Source organism: Polistes dominula, unplaced genomic scaffold, assembly GCF_049000335.1.
Source record: "Polistes dominula isolate Pdom_NZ unplaced genomic scaffold, Pdom_raw_medaka contig_82, whole genome shotgun sequence".
NCBI lineage: Eukaryota > Metazoa > Arthropoda > Insecta > Hymenoptera > Vespidae > Polistes > Polistes dominula.
Genome location: NW_028301046.1, coordinates 7,415,027 through 7,438,117, shown reverse-complemented (window position 1 = coordinate 7,438,117; position 23,091 = coordinate 7,415,027). Strand labels below are relative to the sequence as shown.

General features: G+C 30.7%; 2 protein-coding genes across 4 annotated transcripts in view; both read right to left on the bottom strand.

Annotated features, from left to right (window-relative positions):
* GckIII (Germinal centre kinase III) overlaps window positions 1-23,091 on the bottom strand; it is a 137,183-nt gene that overhangs the window by 70,000 nt on the left and 44,092 nt on the right. Inside the window, exon 1 of one of the 3 annotated variants that reach the window (XM_089175189.1) lies at window positions 13,545-13,575. The exons of the other annotated variants lie outside the window; for them this stretch is intronic. Within the exon in view, the coding sequence (XP_089031315.1) occupies window positions 13,545-13,574 (30 nt within the window). The 5' untranslated portion in view covers window position 13,575. Of the gene's footprint in view, window positions 1-13,544; window positions 13,576-23,091 lie in introns of those variants that run through there. 3 annotated transcript variants of the gene reach the window in all.
* On the bottom strand, window positions 5,245-7,396 carry LOC149031677 (uncharacterized). Its single transcript, XM_089175191.1, has 2 exons — window positions 5,719-7,396; window positions 5,245-5,367 (listed from the first exon to the last, which is right to left on the bottom strand). The coding sequence occupies exon 1, from the start codon at window positions 6,812-6,814 to the stop codon at window positions 5,720-5,722; it is 1,095 nt and encodes a 364-aa protein (XP_089031317.1). The 5' UTR covers window positions 6,815-7,396; the 3' UTR covers window positions 5,245-5,367; window position 5,719.

Genomic DNA, 23,091 nt, shown 5'->3' with positions numbered 1-23,091 from the left:
ATATTCAATATAAAAAAAATCATTAGAAATCAATAACCTATGTAACGTACCCTCGAATAAATCATATAATATTAAATAAGATATCCTAACGAAAGTAAATTTGTAAATAAATTTTTCTTCATAATATTCGTTCGTCGTAAATTGCAAATTATTTCTTGTGCCAAAAAGCATTGTCGTATCTTCAACGAAAAGGAAGTTTCCCTTCTTTGGTTGGAGCCAAAAATATGAAAATTTATTGACTTTTACGTTTATGCATATATATTATTCATTTTAAGGATATAATTTAAAACGAGATTTTCTTCTTTTTATCTTATGACAAAGATCACGAGCTAAATGATAGCAGGATTTATTAATTTCACGTGAAAAGAAAAACCAACAAATTAGGACAAAACAATTTTGTCGAGAAATAATGCACACAGAGAGGGTGAAAATTTAATAATTTATGGCACCGTGAACTCTTCTAGTATAAATACAAACGAATAATATTCAGGACAGAAAGTGCGTCTAGAGTGCAGTTAGAGTATTAAAGACTATAGCAAGAACGTTCCTTTCAAATGTCGCTTCGACATTTGACGAGGTCAACGTGGTGTACACGGTGTTCGTAGATGCCGTAATACGTTTCCAACCGGACACATTAATATTATCTATTTATTACAAAAATATATTTAATTTAAAAAAAATAATAAACATGATCACATTTATACTTGAAAATGATTTTTAACGCGTTTAACGACAACCTAATTATTTCAAATGGTTTGTCTATGACACCAACACGTATCGCGTTAAAATATTATTTAAAAAATAGATAAATTTCACGTGCATCTCATTTATCTTGACAAGTATTACCAATATTTCTTTGTTTGAGAGTTCAATTAATAAAATGTTACAATAACGCAATTGAGAACAACATTTGTCGAATAAACCATAAAAAAAACAAGAGACAAGGAAAACGAAGTCCCATCATAGTGTTACAAAGAGTTAAAAATATAGACATTAATTAAATACACAGCAGAAATTTAAGAATATATATTTCTTGTTAGTAAAAGAAAAAAAAAATATGTTATATTAATATAGGAGGAAACCAGAAATACTTAGTTTACGAGTTATAAGACTTTCAAGTATGATGACCTATTGAGGATTTGTCTAACAGCCGTTCACAATTCGCTAACAAAAAGTTGCTGCATCATTCACAACAGTTGAATACACAAATGATTAGAAAAGTACCTGTTATTTGCGTAAAAAGAATTTCAATAAGTTTAACTCAGGTAAGCGAAGAAAACCAAATAATTGAACAAAATTAAATAAATAAGATCGCATTTAAAAGTATTCAAATAAAATTTACAAAACTATTTTAAAACCATTTTCAAATTCCATATAATCGATGTAAATTATTTATCTTATTTACTTACCATTATTTGCATTATGCATATAATAATATAATAAAATATAAAATTAATTATATAATATTAAATAATACAATAAATTATATTATATAGGTAATAATACTTTATTATAGTTATTATAAATTATTTACTTAATGAATAAAATTGACGGTGAAAATTAAACCTAAATATAGAATTATTCTCAAAGCACCTAGTATATACCATAACATATTTATACTCGATATTTCGTTTTCCGTGATTTACCAATATACCATACGGAGGTATTAGCATGCGGATGTCGTTTATAGGAAATCTCGATTGGATCAATCGGAACACGTAACACGTTTCACTCCCTCGTAGATGAATTTAACCGAAGGAATTAATTTCTTCGGCAAATACTATGCTTCGATCTAACCGAATTTGGCTGCCGTCTGTTGGATCGAGAAATTTACGTGGGAAATGTCACCGGGCGACGACAAGTACTATACACCTGCGAAACTGTTATTTACTTTGAACAAGTAAACTTCGTCTACTCGATGTAACATTCTCTGTACATGAAATCGCGACAAATTTTGTCAAGCAGTCAAGGAAAATCATTGCCAGGTGATAAACTTGTAAAATCCTATACAAAAAAAAATCATCGTATAATTAAATCAATCAACGATACTTATCAAATGTTTAATTTAATAACAACTGCAATTAATAACAAATTGATAAAGTGAAAAAGATCATGTGTGCAGATCAAACGTGTTAAAAGTGAAACCTTCAAAAACAAAGTTTCTAGAGAATGAGACGAATGCACAGTGTCAAGAGTAAGATAATTGTAGAATTTATTTATTATAATATTGTTACCATATATAACAAAGGGCACCAGTATGATCTCTGGGTGGAATAGCTGAGAAAATCTACACTTTTCCTAATTCAAGCAATAAAAATGAAATGCTGAATGCGATAGTCATAGATAAATACTAAAATGATGTTTGTCAATGGAAATATAATTCGTCATAAAATAAGTAAATATAAAACATCCTTTTGGTGGAACTTAGGTATAAAATTTTATTGGTTACGATGGTTTTCGAATTCTCATTTTTATCTACATTTTTGCGCTGTCTAACAAACATTTTAGGAGTAATGAAATAAAGACGTTACGAAAATCATATGGAAAATACTGCTGGACTGAACAAATGTTCTGATACAAATGTAATGAGAGATCTAATCTAATTTATATAATCTAAATCTTTTCTAGAAATGTTTTTTTAACTCCATAGCCTGCCACACTTCGAGATCCTTATTATTTATAACATATCTCGTCTTTATTCTTTGGACCACAAACTTATCTTCTCTAACTGCTCTTATCTAAATAAAGATCTGAAACGAAAAATTTAAACGCATTGAATCGTATCGCTCTCTCAGTTTATCGGACTGTGTACACAACGAGTTTCAAATTTGGGCCCCGTGGTAAACTCCACCGATTCACGCTGGCCGTTCAGCGTGTTAAAAATGTTTTTATTTTATTAAACAATTAGTATAAGTTTCTTAAATACGAAAATATTTTTATTAATAATATAATTTTCTTATATGCCTAGGTAAGTACATGTCTTTGGATATTTTTTATAAAAACATATAAAAAACGAATTCAGTAGACATATTTTGATCTTCATGAGTCAAATATATTTTTTGAAGAAGTAAAATAAAAATGTGACAGTAATTTACTTGCTTTTGAATAGAGTTTGTTAGCTAATTATAATGTATTCTACAGTGTTATCTAATTCTTTTGCTCTGATGTATCTTGTAATCATTTTTTTTTTTTATAAAATATTGCAGACAATACAATTATTATATTCTATCTATTTCATAAATATTAATTATAATATTGCGAAATAAAGAATATAATACTAATTTTTCAATAAAATAAAAACAGTTTTAAAAAAAGAAAAGAAAGAAAAAAAAAGTTGATAAACTCAAAACTTTTTTTACGCGTTTTCATGGCTAGCTGACGGCTTTTCTACCGACATACAGCCAGCTGTGTGTGTGTGTGTGTGTTACGATTTTTTTATTTAAATTATTATATTTACTATCAACTCTATAAATTTTAGCCGAGTTAAAATGACTGAAACTCAAAAATTTTTTGACGTGTTTTCGGTGCTCCCGTTGGCCCATCCACCGCTAATGCGCCAGCGGACGGGCACTATACTTTACAGCACAACTAAATTTAACATTCTACAAATTATGATCAGGGTTAAAATTGATCGCCAAAAACTATCACTGACTCCTGGGATTAGGTCGATATGTATTGCGCTACATCTGTAATTGATGTAAGATCTAAAAAAAATAGTATATAAGAATACTAGTTAATCTTTAACCCTAATTTTCTCAAAAACGCGACTGTACCTAGGAGGCTAATTACTATACACCGTATGTACGATCTGTAACCCTAACGAATACATATAAATTTATAAAGTTTTATAAACGTCTTAAAAATACAAGCTCTGGGTTCTCTGTGAAATAATATGAGTCTACGCTTCGTAGATGCAGTTGCACACAAACACACACACATATACAAAGCTTAGTAGCCAAGAGTGGGGACTACGAAGCAGCTCATAAAAAGGAGACCGAAAATAGGAAAAACTATATAGCTATATTCTGTTTCATTCTTTCGCAGGCTCAATCCTATATGTTTGTCTCTTTTTCTCTTCTTACTTAGTGTTGTGGCCGTTTGATCGCCGCGTCCCATCGCTTCGCTACATCATCACATATCATTTTTTTCAAATCACCCCCATTCTAAAAAAGTTTTCATTTCAACAAAAAATATATTATTAATTAATAATTATTTAAATTTGATAATACATTAATTGATTACGTTTAAAGTTATTAAAATAATAACATACGTACGAAACAATTATTTTCAATCTAAAAATGATTATCATTCGAAGCGTGGAAACATCAAACGATTTGAATTACTGGGGTTTATACCAAAGAGCGATCAGTATCATAATCCTCCTTTCTTTTTTTCCGATGAACCCTCAAGGGATTCGGAAATTTCCTTTTAAACGCATCGTAATCAGAGTAGGGTCTAATTCGAGGAAACTTGATTTCTCCAAGCCGTTTGCCAATAGAAACTTCACCCTTATCAAGATGTATATATACATATCTATATATATATATTAAAAAGGGTATCTATATATATATATATATATACCCATAGTCGTCGTTTTTCTTATATTTTACTTTATATCTTTCTGTTGTTACGAAAGAGAGTCTTAGGAAGCATGCCAATTTCTGCATTACCAAAACCACCACTCAACTAAACTAAACTAAACTAAACTAAACTAAACTCGACTCGACTCAAGTCAATTCCAATACCATGACTACCACTAGTCCTTCTTTCGGAAGAGTAAAAATAAAGGATGCCAAGACAGGATAAAAGGCTCTCTTATTCTTCATGGGAATTCCAGTGCGGAGGGAATACTCGATTTTTCCGGGCACGTGAAACCAATGTCTTTATTCGAATAGAAAGAATAAAAGAAGGAAATAAAAAAATAAAAGGAAAAGGAAAAAGGTTTGGTTTGAAACGTTGCTATGGTAAATTGTTATATACGCGTTCGAATGCGTTAAATAAAACGGATTAGATAATGTGTTTCTCTTTTAATGTTGTTTTGTAATGAAAAATTACGAGAGAGAAAAAGAGATCATTATATACAGCGTCACGAATCAAAAGTTAACACCTTTGTACAATTATACCTTAAGGGTTCATTCTGGTTTCTACGCCGAGAAAAAAGGCTATTTTCACGATTTTTTTTTAGGCTTAGTAGGATACATATACATATGAAAGTTGTTGGGTATGATAAATACACTCTAGAAGTACAAGAAAAAAATTTTTTTGTATTGTTTTTAACGTTTTTTGACATCCAAAATGGCTGACAAACGTGAACCCGTCAAAAAAAGGTATGCTGTTGGCGGGCATCGAAATTTGAGAACGGGTGGTCTAAAACAAAAAAATTAAACGGTTTTAAATTTAGTATGACAATGGCTATCGGGTATGCTAAAACTATCAATTTTTATGAAAGCAAAACAAAATGACAGCCATTTTTCGAAAAAAAAAAAAATCTTTGATTTTTTTCGCAGTTTTTTGTAAAAAAAAAATAGTAAAAATTAATATTTTGACTTGGTTGTAGCATGCGAGATAGCCATTCATGTGTAGAGTATGTGGTTAAAATTTCAGAAGGATCGGTTGAGTAGTTTTGGAGATATCATGCCCGCCAACCGAAAAAACGTTGTTTCGAGAAAAACGCGTTTAAAGTTTCTTTTAACAAATTTTTAAAAAGTCTGACTCTACCTTATTCTGCGATGCCTGCACCATACAGTATGCCTTCTGCTTCTTCAAAATACTCATTTTCTTCAACTCTAACCTTTTTTCGTTGTGTCCTGGCCTCTTTTAAAGATTCTCCGCTCAAACGATTGGCTGAACGCACACGCGTGTTGTCGCGGTGACTAGCGTAATTGACTGCGATAGGGCCAAGTTTTATCTCCAAAACGTGCATTATTTTTAGTATTGGATCAAAACCTTCGTTAAATATACAAGCTGCCAATTGACAAGCTATTTCCACAATTTTTTTACCATTTAATAGATGTTTAGGCACCATAGCCCAAACGCATTTGTTGAAGCACTCATTATTATTTTGAGTGTTGCCACCTAAACATCTTTCAAGCAATTCTGGTTTTGTCAGGTCTTCGTACACTGGCTTTAATACTTCTTGGACATCTTTAGCGAGAGGAGGAGGATGTTTATAAGTATCAAGGGTTTTAGCTGCCTCAACTTTACGATACTTACACCAGTTGCTAGAACAGTATGTATGTTGCGGGTCATCATCAGTAGAAATTTTGTGATAGTACCCCGCCCAAATTTCCTTTCTCATGTTCTCAATTGAATTTTTATTTCTTTGAACAGCTAACCCATAGTTAGTTGACAATTCCTTCATCAACTTTATAGTCAATCGTTGAGTTTTAATCACTGGAACACTTTTTTTAATAACTTTTTTCTTTTTTACAACTTTCTTCGGTCCTTTTTTTGCAGCAGGTTTCTTGGCTTCCGCTTGTTTCAAAGCTTTTCTCTTTTGAATCAGTGCTTTTCGTGCTTCATTAGCACGGTTGAAAACTCGTTTGGCAACATGTAAAATACACTCGAATTTTTTGATAACAAAATCTTCGCCGTAGGGAAAAACATTTAGCAACATTTGAAAAGTTTTCGTGTCGCCATCGCCGATATAAAAACCATATTTTACGGAGAACTTCTTGAGTGATCGAAGAAACATCTCCACGATACCATCAACCTCCATCTTCCCGGCACTACCTTCATAGTTTATCGTACAATGCGTTTTATGCTGTTCGTACCAGGCAAGATAGTTTACTTCCTTCACTTTTCTTTTCCACATCTCACATCCTTTACAGTAAGTTGACCTTATAGAAACGACGACAATTTTTCCACTGTATTTTAAAATTAGAGAAACTATTCCAATCAACGAAGAGAATCCTCTTTTGGCCTAAGAGCCGTCGCCAGAAACAGACAGAATATCCTCTGGTTCTCCTCGTATCTTGTTTTCGAGTTGCTCTTCGGTGACGGCTTTATGCGACACTACGTTAAAAACAGTATTGACCGCGATTAGTATAAAGTCAACGATTCCATAATATGCAGAGATACTTAAACCTTTTCCGAGGTCCATAAGTTTGTAAAACATATTTATACCATGCACACCAATACCAAAAAACCTTTCCAAGAAAAAGAATATAGCGAAAAAAACTGAATACTAGTTTTGTTTTCCTACACCATTCTGAATAATATGCAGAGACATTTCCACTTAAACAACCGTTTATGGTTTGTCTCCTCTCTCTGTAATATCTCTGTGTTTTGGTCGCAAAATAATATACTTAGACTGCTCGGATCGTTCTAAAATTTTTGTATGATAATTCTACATATGTCTACTTTCGAAAAATGCAAAAAAAAAAAAATTAATTTTTTCAAAATTATAAACCAGAATGAACCCTTAAGTATACCTATGCCCCAGTTTATATGGTACTTTATTTACACGATTGCACTTTTACACGGTTTTTAAATTTGCACCAACTTGGATCGAGAAGTCTGAACCATTTGCATTCATAGCAAAAGTAATCAGTGAAAGACTTGTAATCCGGGAGCTAGCAACGTTTTCGAGAGAGAATTATGGGTAAGCTGATTTTTTGATATGTCGTTCTTCTTGATCTTTCGATTAGAACCTGCACTACTTGGCTGGCGGTAGGTCTTGCATTTACTAGTGCGCATCCTACCTGTACAGGTAATAATCCTAGATTTTAGAAGAATTTTGAGAAGTCTAATTTTATATTTATTGATTTTAGATAGATTTATCAAACATAAATTTTTTATTGCCATGCACTTTTCTCATTGCTAAATATCTGCCATATGCGATTTTTTTTTTTTTTAATAAAAAATTAAAAGTATCTTGGTATGCATGTAATTTTAATATTATGTTATTTAAGTATACAGAAATCTAAAATTAATTTGCCAAGTGTTTATTCGGTTGTTAAACCTAGAATAAGAATGACAAACTTATGAAAAGTATTGCAGTATGATGCTGTAGTTGTTATGTTCCTTTGATCATTAACAGAATAATGAAATGTTTGTTTTGAAAGTGGCCTAACTCCATTGGTAATTTATTTTTTTCCGGTTACACCTGGTTATTGTACAACTTCATGTTATGTATTAATAAAGCATTTAAGGTTGCTTATATTCTGAGTAAATATGATAATACTTTATTGTAAATAAAATGAATTTTCTATAAGACATAAATAAATGAGAATGAAAATTTTTAAGTCTTGAATTTATTATTAGGACCTTGAATAAGTTCTCGCTGTTTTTTACAAAATAAAAACTTTATTTAAAATATAAGGAACAAAAACATTTTATTGAAAGTATTACTCATCACTAGAGACCACTTTCTCCCATCTTTCTGGCAGTATATGAATTCCGCGTTGGAAAAACGACATGTCTTTTGAGGCTATCCAAGAATCGACCCATTTTTTAGCTTCTTCGTAAGAATGAAAACGCTGATCAGCTAAGCAATATGCTATCGAACAGAATAGGTGAAAATCGGAAGGGGCTATGTCAGGTGAATACGGCGGGTGGAGTAGAACTTTCCATCGAAGCGTTTCCAGGTAGGTTTTCACTGGTTTTGCAACATGAGGCTGGGCGTTGTCATGTAACAAAATCACTTTGTCGTTTCTCTTCTTGTATAGCGGCCGTTTTTCTTTTAGGGCTCGACTCAAACGCATCAATTGAAGTCGATAGCGATCCCCCGTGATAGTCTCATTCGGTTTGAGCAGCTCATAATAAATTACACCCTGCTGATCCCACCAAATACAGAGAAGAAGCTTCGAACCATGAATATTTGACGATGTTGATGCATGGCCAGGCTTACCCCATGATTTTCTACGCTTTGGATTATCATAGTGTATCCATTTTTCATCGCCAGTCACGATACGGTGCAAAAAATCCTTTTCTTTTCTGCCGTTGAAGCAATAATTCACACGTGACAAAACGCCGTACGATGTCTCTTGGCTTCAATTCATATGGCACCCACTAAAGTGAACTATCATACACTGAAATTTCAGGTTAGATACAGTACTTCCTTGCAAGTGCGTTACCATTCGAAATTTCAAGCACGGAGTACTGCTATTGCCATCTTTGATGAAATAGCGAGAACTTATTCAAGGTCCTAATACCACGTTGGGGTAGACCAAAAAAGTTCGAAAATATTGTATTGACACCTCTATATAAAAATATCAGACAAATTACAACAGCAAAATTCAAGGATATAATTGACCTATAACGATATATACCACCGGAATATCAAGATTTCTTCAAATCCCTTTCACACACACAAAATGTAGATGAGTAGTAAATTGTTTTGTAGGTTAGTTTGTAATTTTGTATGTTATGTAGTTAAAAAATGTTTTGAATCGCATAAATTATTTCTGAAGTGTTTTAAATATATGTAAAATAAATTGTGTATTGCTTTCTTTGATTTGAAGCATCTTAACGCTTTCGCTACGGGACGGATCTCCGCCGAGGTACTCCCGCAGTACGGCGCGCTACACCGAAACAGTGCACGGTGCACGCAACGGATCGCAGCGGTCGCATCAACGCCTTATTGTAACCTGCGTTCTTAGCTGGTACTTTCGACGAAAAAAACTTGTTTTAAAACTGAGTATTTATAATTTATTAACATGCGCACTTTTATTTACTGAGATCAAATGATATTACACAATATAATAATATTATACAACATGATATAAGCGTATGATTAGAATTGATTTTAATAATGATACTGCGTGTGGTATTTTGCAAAACACGGTGTTGCGCATAGGCCAACATCACAAATCTTACACTGATATCGTGATTCCCTCCTCTTATCATTTTTAGTACAGACTACACACTTTCGCATCGGGTTCTTACGTTTTGTTGATTCATTTGAGTACAGCGACATGAAGTTTTGGGAAAGGGACACAATGCATAGAAAAATGTGATCTAGAATGTTATTTCCTTTTATGATATCGTACATGCTTAGATAAGAATCAGAAACCTTCAAAGGGAACGACACGAAATGACGGGTTTTTATTGCACCATATGTTTCTTTGATTATTGAGATAGTTTGGCAATTTATGGCCCTTCGGAATTTCTTAATGTTTTAGGTAGACAGTACCTTATACCTGCTGCCTATATGGTTTTCTTCAAATGAAATTTAATATATGAAAAAATAATTGAATATAAGTTATCGTCTACACATGGTTTGGTACCGAACATATACAATTACGCGACATCTTCAGCGAGAGCGACTATAGTCGCCCGTAGTACCTGAGCGGCATCACATGGAAAGCGACTATAGTCGCCCGTAGTACCTGAGTGGCATCACATGGAGAGCGACTATAGTCGCTCGTAGTAGCGAAAGGGTTAAATTATGTTGGATGGAGTTAAATCCCTTCGAAATTTTGTAATAAATCAAATTGTTGATTTTGACGGTGGCCTAACTCCATTCGTGGTTAAAAAACGCATATTATTCATTTAATAATTGTCACTATTTTAATAGGAAATATAAATTTAACACCTTTATATACACTTAACACTTAACGGACGGGTCGAATCTGCTCTGTCTTTCCTAGTTTCCGGGTATTTTTTAGGAGAATTAAATAAACATGAATGCATGGATTTAGAGCGTTGTAGTTTTATTAAATCAATTATATTTCTTATAATATTTTATAACAGTATTTATACCTGTAACTGATGGTATTATGAAAAAATAGCAATGTGCATAAAAGAAAACTTTGATGCAACATACTAAAAATTCATGGAAAAACGTAAATCTATTATGGGTACAATTCATCAATGTATCGTTGAAACCTCCGAGAAAATCATCATGGTATTGCAAAGGAACAAATTTCGGGTTTAAGATTTAAAAAAGTTTAATTATTATTTTCGTAAGAAAGTATTTTTATAATGTACTTTTTCTCGTTAAAACTAAGAGATTGGTATTTAAAAAGATAATTAATGTTAAAAAAGAATGTCTGTAATAGCATTTTAATCGAAAATACAAATTATACAGTTAAAAAGTGTTCTAGTAATTCCATAAAGTATCCATAGTCTTTTTATATTATGTATTAAATCTAACTAACATAAAAGATCAAAACGAGGGAATATTGATATGGTTTTTATTAGTATTCGGTGGTCATATTTACCTCGTATGATTTTCAACACATTTGATATTCAATTTTTGCTTTGAAATTAATGATATAAACGCAAAATAACGTATTAATGTAATAATATACTAGTAATATTAAACATTTGCAATCATAATACTACAGAAAATTTCGTTAAAAAAAATATAGAAAAAAGAAATTTCATTTCGTACAGTTCGTGTTAAGAGTTTAACGATTTAAAGTTAATACTCCTATGAGAAAGAGATATAACTAATCTCCATCAGCCCAAACTCCTCCCACCACCACACTTGCAGGATTCTTGTAATCCTTGCTTTGGAAGTCTAAAAGGATTTGTCCTCGATCCAAAAACCTTATTTTATTAAACGATGTCCAACGATGTTTTTTATATGATCTAATTTGAATAACATTGAAATTAGCGATAACAACTGGACAAATTTATTTAATATTCGTATTTTATTTGAATGCGACATATCGTTAGAAAATTATTACAAAAATCGGTACATATTGTTACAAAAATTTTCCACCTAATTTTTTTCTTTTAATTAACAAAGCTACAATATAATATTCTTCTCGTTACAGATTATCTTTGAAAATATACAAATGAGAGAAAGAAATAAAAAAATTAGAGAATGTGAGTCGAGTCAAAAATAAAAAACAAATATGATCATCATCAGTAACTCATGTGCGAATAATTAAGAACAAAAAATCGTATTAATCGAATAATACTTAATTTAATCTTTTTCCGTCTATTTGTTTAGAAAAAAACAAATCGATCAGACTTCACGAGTCAGAATTCAAAATCAATTAAATCGTAAGTACTGGTTAAAGTTTTTTGATATCCTAAAAACTTTTTTTTACAAACAAAAAATGTACGATCGGACTTGACGAGTCAGAATCTAAAATCAATTAAATCATAGAAACTTGCGTTAAAGCTTTTTGGTATCCTAGAAACTTCTTAGTTTAAAAAAAAAAAAGGGAGGAATATTAAAGAAGATCAGTAAAGTCGTTACATCATTATCATTAGACGACTTACTTGGCCCTTACTCTCGACTACTAGAAACTCTAAGTTACTCTATTACTAGAAGGGCTTCCTGTTACTAGAGACGTTAAGAGGAAGTCAGCATGGAGAGTACATTAATGGCCAACGACGTAAGCACTTAACGGTGTAATTACAGCGGACATTGCAAATACGGCTAATTACTGAGAGTATATCGACCCTCCAATAGAGAGAGGGGGGAGAGAGAGAGAAACATCTATTACTTTTTCTCTTTCTCTCTCTCTCTTTCTAATCTTTAATCACGCTAATCGTCCTTTATCCTACAGGATACAAGCAAATTACTTAAATGAATTTATTTGATCCAACGGATTCATTACTTTACACTCGTAATCAATCAATCGATCAATCAATCAATCGAATTTCGTTATCGTTATAATATTATATCTTTATAATTATATTGATGACAACACAATTGTTGACATACGCGGACGATATTGCTTTGTTAGGGGACAATGAAGAGGCATTAATTAATAACGCAAAAATATTAATAGATAATACTAAAGATCTGGGACTGCAAATAAGCGCGGAAAAAACCAAATATATGGTAACCGATAGAGTTCAGAATAGGCCTAGTACTGGAACTTTGGTCGTCCGGGATAAAACTTTTAAACGGGTCAACAACTTTAGATATATATTTAGGATCGATCATAAACCAGACAAACGAAATTAACGAAGAACTTAAGAAAAGAATCAATCTAGGCAATTCATGTTTTTATTCGATTAACAAATTACTCAGCTCGCGGTTGCTGTCTAGGCGATTAAAAATCAGGATATACAGGACAATCATCCTGCCGGTAGTCCTTTATGGTAGCGAATCGTGGTCGCTTGCGTTACGAGACGAAAAGAAATTTAGGGTTTTCAAAAACAAAGTTCTTCATAAAATCTTCGGTGCAAAACGCGATGAGGAAACGGGCGAATAGAGAAAACTCCATAACGTTGAATTACATCGATTATACAGCAAACCGGACATTATCAACGTCGTAAAATCACGTCGATTAAGATGAGCTGGTCACGTGGCGCGCATGGGGGAGGATCGAACGGCGCACAAAATATTGGTCGCTATAACAAACGGGAAAAGACCACTAGGTAGACAGAGACGTAGATAGGAGGATAATGTTAGAAGGGACCTGAAAGAAATAGGATACGAAGACCCCGAATGGAAGGATCGCGCTCAGGGACAGGAACAATGGCGGGATTTGGTATTTGCGGCAATGAATTTTCGAGTTCCTTATGCCAATTAATAATAATAATAAATAATTATATTGATTATTAATAAGCTGACACCTTTTCTCCTCCCTTCCCTCTTTCTTGTATTAAATATTAATTTAATTCAATCATACCTTTTTGATGCGTAAATGTGCACGATGCATCCTATAACAAATAAAACTTATTCGAATTATTATTTGTTTTTTCTTCTTTTTTATGGTTTCATATTATGTTATTCTTTTGTTTTATACATGTAATTTAAAAAAAAATACAATTTCTCGGCATCATGGGTCTTATTATTTTGTAATATTCCTTACTTCAAAGAATTAACACAGAGTTGTTGTTCACAAAACAAAAGAAATGAAGATGGAAATATAGAAAGGATGATAACGAGTGGAAAACATCCCTGCACAAAAGACGAATCGATTAGTCTTCTACTTTAAAAGATTCCAGTTAAGGAAGGGCAGGAAGGAGAGGGGAGGGGGTAATAAATTTCGTGAGAATAAATTAAACGTGTCATTTCGTTCACGTTTAAAAGCCATAATAAATGTAACTTAGGTTTACAAAGATTTTCTCTGTTATAGTATTTTGTTCCAAAACCGGATGTTTATAAGTGGCGTATAAAAGGCCTGAAATATAGATAAGCTAACAATGCACGGTTACTGTCATAGTTTTCAGTGAAAGTTGCGAACAATGTTCTCTTAGCTGTTTCTCTCTCTCTCTCTCTCTCGCTCTCCCTCTCTCTCTGTTTCTTTCCTTCTTTTTTTTTTTTATTTCTGTTTTTGTCTCTTTTTCCCAAGAGAGTACGTGACGTTTTAACGACTTCGTGAAAAATAGAAGACGCTGACAAACTAAACGTTCTGTGTTGGAGGTAAATGAGCGTGTATAATACATATAATTCTGAACCATATTTTGATACAAGAGAAAACTATTACGTCTAATATAATAATAATTGCGTTAATTATGTATAACAAAATATTGTCTCGTCTTTTCAACGAAAAAAAGAAAAGAAACAATTACATCTTTTTAATTCGAAATGTTTGAAAAGAAAAAGAAAATATTATTAAAAATTTTCATTCCTAATAGATCATCACTCCCAATAAAAATAAAATTATATTCGAAGAAAATTGTTTCGATAAATCGTTAACACTTATGATTGAATCTCATTATTATCATGTACACTACGATTAAAAAAGTTTTTATATACATTTTACATATAATTATCCCGAAAATAATTATTAATATCGTACAAATGCTGTAAATAAAAAATGAATTCACTATTAACTATATGATTAACAAAATCTTTATATATTTTACTATAATTTTTCCTGAAAATAATCTATCGTATAAATGCTGTAAATAAAAAATAAAAAATAAAAAAACAAAACATTAATCTAAAAAATATATCTAATCTATCGGGCGAAAAAAGAAATAAACAAGATCAATAATTGGTCGCGTTTGACAGAACAAACAACAACGTAATCGAAATAAAAAAAAAATAAAAAATTCATTGGACATTGAAGAAAGTGATGGAAATTGGGATGGATCAAGTTGTTCGCGGAAACATCGCGAGAAGAAAAAGAAGGGAAAGGAAAGGAAAGGAAAAGAAGAAATAAAATAAGAAGTATAATAGACTATAGAAAGAGAATAGCATTAGCAACGATTTCGATTCGGAGGCTTCGTGTCGACGACACGCACGGAATTTTCACGGTAGGATTAGGGAGCAACGATCGTTCGATTCGTCGACCTTTCTCGGCCAACCGATTGCACAACGGCTGACAGTAGCACTTATCCCGTTACATCGAATCCTCTTCTTTTTTCCTTTCTCATTTCGTCGCGTATCTCGACGGCTCACTCGATTGCACTCAAACTGCCACCTTGCCTGCTGCAATTAAATACCTTTTTTTTTCTCTTTTTTTTCTTTCCATTCCCTTTCCTTTCTTTTCATTCCCTTTTCTTTCTTCTCACAAAACGTGCATACGAAACCTAATCGGTAACCTTAACCGCTTCATTCTCTTTGCTAAATTCGAAAAGTTCATCATCTTATAGATAATAACGAATTATTTAATCACGCTTTACTTTAAATTCCTTTTTTTATTTATCTACCATTTGATAAATTTTAGCTCGCAGATTTTTCAAAGAAAAACAAACTAATAATTTGCATGCAGGATAAAAGTGAAACTCGTATTGTTCTGTAATTTTTTTTTAAATTATTAATATTAAAAGCAATACGTATTAATGTAAGAATATATTCTAAATAAATATTAATTATCTATAGTTCGATAAATTTTAGCTCGCAGATTTAAAAAAAAAATAAATAAATAATTGGAGTTACCTGCATGCGTATGAAACTCGTATTTTCCTACGATTTTCTTTTTAAAATTATTAATGTAATAAACAATATGCATTAAAGTTAGAATATATTCTAAATAAGTATCTACTAATATACTTCGAATGTTAAAACAATTTCGATTTGATTTTTTTACTAGCTAGAAAATTTCTAACTGAAAATCATTAATGGCAATAAGTTAGAAACGTTAAAATAAATATATTTTTAAACGATCGAAAATATTAATAAAATATATAATAAAGTATTTAATTTACCTTAATTTATTGTTAATAAATCGAAAAAAAATGTATATTGTAATCTAAAAGCACGGTGTATAAAGTTCGACACAACTTCCTCTTCGAAATCAAACTATAAACTGAGTCATTTGTCCTCTGTGAAAGTTCTTTTATTAAACGTTGTTTATATGACTTTCCCAAGGTTTCTTATATATAACAAACATAATATTTGTTAGAAATAGAATCTTCTTTTTTCGGAAAGTCATATAGACAATATTATGTGTTTCGAATTTATACTGTGTGTTTTTTTTTAAATTACGATATACATTTCTTTCGATTAATAACCAATTATCTTTCATAAAAAACGCATTTCGCAATAACTAACAATCGAATAAATATATAAATAAAAATCCGTTAAGTTTACATTAATAACTTTAAACAATCGTAAGATGCAATTAAAATTGTTTTAAAATTTAATAATTATTTTTAAAATTATAAGATCCTATTGTATTAAAATATTTGTTTAAAATTCGTTACGAGGTAAGTTTGATCTTTACATATATTGACCTAAATATAAAGTAGACTTCGTTGTATGTTCAATTATTGGCACACCTGGTATACAGCATCGAGAAAGGTGAACGAGCTTGAGTAACAGTTTCACGAGGGATAGGAGAGTTCGATAGGTCGATAACCGATAAAGTAAGAAAGTCATTTCCAGATCGGTTACTCTAAAATTATTCGATTGCTCGAATAAGGTGCGACGTGCTCGTTCTAATTTTTATGTAACTATGAAATGAAAAAAAAAAAAAATCTTTAGGATAGTCGTAAAATGACAAAATCGTTTTACGTTGTAGGGTGAGCAAAAAACTTTTATGGATCTTCTTCGCAAAATCATTTTTCCCGAATGAATCAAATTTACGCGAGTACATTTTACGACAGCTATTGACATCAATGAAGATGTTCCATTTTTTTTTTTTTTTATCTAAGTATATCAACGTTGTTAAATCAAAATTAAATATTTGATGTTTTATCTACGACGACGTATAAAGAAAATTATTTATTAGTGCAAATAATTATTTTTTTTCTATAACACTTATAAATCTTTGAAAAATAAATTAAGGATCGTATTATTTTGCTGTGTGATACATATATTAAGTATATACTAAACTTTGGAAATTAAATACATTTTTTTTTAGCTACAAACGGCATTTGTGCATTAGTCATTATACATTCCACGTAATTTTATTTGAAATTCCAAATGATTCAAATTTTCACATAGCTTTCTTAATTCACATAGTACAGAAATAATTTAAATATGTTAAACATTTTAAGCAAAATTAAATGAAATTAACAAATCCGGGATTTTATCAATTTTTTGAGTTTGGAAAAATGAAATTTTAGTACTCCGTATACCCTCCTTTCGCTATCAATACAGCTTTTATGCGTCTTGGCATGCTATCTTCTAAACTTTTGCACTAGGGGTTAATATGTTTATTCGGCATACCTCATTTATATGGTTTCGCGTGAAATGTGAGAAATATTGAAAAAAAAAAAGAAATGTAAAGGTATACTAATCGAACAGACAAATTTGCACATATTACCTAATCATTTTCTGCCCACCCACCCCTACCCTCCTTGTAAATAAAGATCGATCGATCGCATAATTTCCACTAATTTTGTGTGGAAATTCTCTCTTATGAGGGGGTTTCCCATTGCCTCCCCTCCCCTACCTCCTCCTCCTCCTTCTGACTAGCCACGTTTTCGAGACCACACGATGTTTGCAAAAGTGGAATGGCAATGGCGATCGGACAACCAATTTGTCGAACATTAATCTCTCCGATTGTCGAAGTTAAACGAGCGTTCAACATAATTGGTCTGATTACAGCTGGGGTTTCCAACCACTGATTGTTCAAGCATAACTTCGATAATGTAAAAACCTACTGCATAGAGAATAAATCTCATAAACAGTGGCGACGGACATAAGAATAGATTTTCACAGGATTCGCACGTACGACACCCGTTAATTGTTTAATAAATAAATAAAACAAAATAAAAATATATTTATTTTCGTAAGAATTTATTCTCATCGATAACTTCTCGTTATTTGATTTTAAATACAAAATTAAATTTATTGTATATATAATTTTAACTTTTTCTATAACAATTAAAAAAAAATTGACGAAAAAGGGCCTTTGACATAAAAAATAAAAGTAATAAAAGAAATAATTTTGGAAACAACAAAAGTAACCTAATTTATTTTTTTTTAAATATGATCGTAGAAGAAAGAGAAAGAAAGAAAAACTGAGGTACCTTTAAACAAGATTATTGAAGGTAAGAATAATTTCATTTTTATTTTATAAACAAAAACAAAAACAATAAAGAAGGAGTCAAAAAGAAAAAGGATATAAATCTTTTTTACTTCTCGAATTTTGGAAATTATTTGATAAATTATTTGATCAATACTCATAACGCGTGTAAATATTTCTAACAATATTTTACAATGTTTTATGTTTTTTAATATATCTATAATTCTAGATAATTTTTCCCCATTTCTAGAAACAAATAAAAAGCTGAAGGGAATGAATAAATATGAAAATTGAAAATGTTTATAAATTCGAATGGTCATGAACGACCACGAATAATAAAAGAAAATTTGTTTTATCATTATTTTAAAATAAAAAATTGATTGATGTTATTTTTTTAATAGAATCAGCCGGCGTCTGTAAGTGCTCGAGACTTATCTGAGTATCTTTGTCCTTATCCAGCTCGAGATTGCTTCTCGTTACCATAAAGAAACAACACAGGACAGGCTGCCGCCTTTCTCAAGAAATACAGAAAAGGAAGTAGTTTTAATCAAAGCAGATAGGAATCGGATTTAATCAAAGAACGTCTAGAATTAATTTCGTTGTCGTATCGAAGAGCATCGTTTAGACAAATACCTCTCGTTAAATACAATCCCCCTCCCCCTTCTTGTCATCAATTTTCTTCATTCAATTGGATTTTTTATTAAACAAAAAAATGATAACTTTAAAACCGTATACGAATTAGAGAACGAATTATTTACCGTGTAGTAAATATATATACATATAATAATCCTTATATATTTATTTACTGAATATTTTTCAATATTTTGAATTGAAATTTGGAAAATTTATGTATTTTTTTTTAAATTATGTAAAATATGAGTATTTTTAATAAGAAATATGATTGAATCAAGTTTTGTAAGTACTATATATACATTATTATATTATATATTATCATAATTATTTATCATATTTATATATTTATATTAATTTATTTATTATTTATATAATAATAATTTATCAGTATTAGTAATAGTTATATGATTACGTCAAATTTGTACGTATATATCGAACATAACAAATATAAATATTTTATAACAAATATTAATCCCAGAAAGCAATGAAATAAATATTTAAAAAAAAAAACAAATACTAATCAAATACTAACAGTATCTCGTAAAACATAATACATACATAATATAGTTACAACTCGTAGAAAATTTTCCCTATTTTCTAAATAGAAATGAAGAAATGAGATGTAAAAGCACATATATAATCTATGTGTATCACGTATAGTTGATTTATCATCGGTACTATTCGACATGCCAAGAGACCAAGGTAAACCCAGGACAAGGACGTCAGTACGATGGAGAGAAACGCAACACGGAAACGATGGCCGGTTTAATCTAGTTGTTAATTTATAGCGTTTCGAGGGAGTCCTTTAACGCGTTCGTTATCAGGAGCGAATAGCACAAAAGGCTTAATCTCACAGCTTCATTTGCATGAAACCCCCTTGGAGTTTCGATTCTATTATGGAGAAGGAAGAACGGACTATGGAAAAGGTAAGGGATGAAAAAGGAAAAGGAAAAAGGAAAAAGGAAAAAGGAAAAAGGAAAAGGAAAAAGGAAAAAGGAAAAGGAAAAAGGAAAATGGTAAGAGAGTGTGTGTGTGAGAGAGAGAGAGAGAGAGAGAGACTGCTGATAAATGCAATTAACTTATTCGTAATCCTCCACCTCCTAATCTTCTTCTTCTTCTTTTTCTTCTGCTTCTTCTTCTTATTCTTCATCTTCTTGATCGTTGGGATGATTAAACAAAGAAAAAAATATTATACGTTGGTTTGATGACAAACAATATACAGATTTCGAGGACTTTTTTTCTCATTGGATAAGTACTGATCGTTTGGTTTTAATCGAGGATCACCAGCTCGTGATAGATAATAATTACTCTCAAACGTTTCAACAAATTTTTCTAATAAAGTTGATAATAAGTGACGTAAGAAAAAGTTTAATGATCGATAGATATTATACTACGAGTAAAAAGGAAAAGAAAAAAAGGAAAATAAATGGATTAATGATAAGGTCTGATAAAACGATCTATCAATATCTGTGTCAGTATGAGTCATTATTTATACAGATGGAAAAAATAATAAGTGTGAGGTACAACGAACGAGTTATGGTGGTATCGTTGATGTCGAGTTGATCATTAAATTAAAAATCGAAATTTTTGATATTTCTTGTGTGTGTGAGAAGAGGGGGAGTATTTCTTTTTACTAATAATCAACCAAAATTTGAATATCATTTCAAAAAAATATATTATATAATGTTTTTTCTTTTTTCCCAAAAAAATCGAGTTAGCTACCATAATAGTTACATTTTGAAATGTTCTTTTCATTCTGAAAGAAAAAATAGTTGTTACTAATATATTTAAATTCATTAAGATCTGGTAATGCAAAAATTTGCTGGTTAATAAAGTTATGAAAAGTTTATTTGGAAAGTGACCTAAGTTTAATTATAGCCATAAAAAACATATTATTTCTAAAATAATGTTAATTATGCTAATTGAGATGATAAATTTGACAATTTTAGAAACCGAAAAACATTATTCTACTATATGCCATCTGTTATCTATATTTTTAAATGTAATTCAATACAAACCCTTCAATATATACGATTCGAACATAAACGGATTTAGGCCACTTTCAAAATAAACGGCTCATATCTTCTAATGACTTATTACGAATTATTACAAATAGTTAACAGAAAATATATATATATATATAAATGTTATAAATTTAAATAATAATAAATTGGTAAAAATTGCAACACTACATATTGACGAAGCTAATAGTTGACAAATGATAGATTAACGAGAATCTATGTTCCATGAGGATATATCGAAAATTTAATTAGTAGCATTTATTTGATCGATCGATATCGTTTAATTATTAAAACTTATTCGCGCGCGCGCGCGCGTAGAACGAATTACTGATCGAATTCCTTATAATATTTCTATATTGATTTTTAATACTACAACCAATATACATATATACGGAATTGAATAAAAATTAAATAAGAGACAGAAATACAAATAATAATAATTTATTCATTAACGAGGATAAAAACTGGGATAAATAAATAATTAAACGCTTTTACACGCAGTATTTTCAGATAAAAACGATTCTTTTTTTTACTTTCTTTTTTAGATACACACGGTATATCGTGCGGTCGTATAATTCAAAGAGAAATATTACGGCGTTTTTAGTGGAATTATCATAAGGAGGGGAATAAAAAGAAAGAAAAAAAAGAAAAAAAAGGAATTATATACACGGTGGCAAAGAGAAACGAAAAGAGAGATAAGAACTCACAAGGGTAAAAGAAAACAGAAAGGCGAAACGAAAGAGACGAAGTGGAACTCGAGTTTGTCGGTATATATATATAATATTATCCCTATATACGTACATATATATATATAGGTAAAACGAGAAAAGGGGAGAGTGACTGTGCTGTGTCAGCAAAATTGTCGCATCTTCATGGGGGTCTTCTTTCTACTTTGCGCGGGCGGCAAACGCGATTTCCCTTCAAGCGGAAAGATTTTCTTTTCTTCGAAGCTTTAGTCGAGCCGAATGGAGCAACGAACTCGTTCCTCCCCCCACTTACCCCCCGGTACCCTCTTTCCTTTCCAACCCCTTTTATACGTTCTACCATTCCTTCGTGCATTCTTCACTCACGGACGATAAAAATTTTTTAAAATTCAAACGACGTTACTTTTTCACCATTCCTGTCCAAAACACTGAATCTTTTTTCACTCCCCTCCTCCCTTCCCCTCCTTCCCCACCTATCATCTCCCATCACGTTCCATCCTCACTTTTTTTTTTTTTTTTTAACTATTAATTATATAGAATATACATATATGTATTTGTGTGTAGAAAGAATTTTATGATAGAATTTAGTCAAGAAAATATTTTTCAAATATATACAGTGGATGCAGAAAATGTTCTTACACCGATCAATTTGAAATAAAATGTAAAATTGTAGTTTATTAACTTATTTTTTATAAACGATGAATTTATATATATTCTTGAAAGTCTCTTCAATAGCTCTAATGAAACAAAAAATTATTTTTTTGAATAAATTATAAAATTGATAAGAAAAACGAAAATGTCGGCAGAACATACGAGCAATAAGTATTCGTACAGTTCTTATTACGAACTATTTACAAGAGAGTTTTCATATGTAAATCATAATGTAAAAATATCACGTTATTGCTTTCTAGTTATAATTGACCTCGTCAGTATGTTTGTAAGTGTTATCGGCATCAGTGGAACTCAAAATTTTTGACGAAAACGAGTGGAAACAACGATAGAAGAAAGAAAAATTATAATTAATTTACATAATCAATATAAAAATTTATTAGAAATATCGCGAATTAAAAAACAGACTATGATCTACAATACAAAGTATCATTGATGTATGTGTCTTACATATTTGAAAAAAATATAAATTATATAAAAGAAAATAACATATATTATCGTGGATATTTAAATTACATATCTTTTAATTCAAATACTAAAGATTCTATCATATTCGGTTCGAATAAGAATATTTTGACGTAATATACAAGTTAATAAAATTTTGTAAAAAATTTTATTCAATTATTGTTTGATAAATTCCTATAATATAACAACAACCTCATTCATTTTATTTTCATTTTTTAACGTATTATAATACGTGTGCACAAAATAATATAAGAATATGTAAAAATATTCTAATAGAGACGAGGAATACGAATATTCTAATAAGATTAAGAAAAAAAA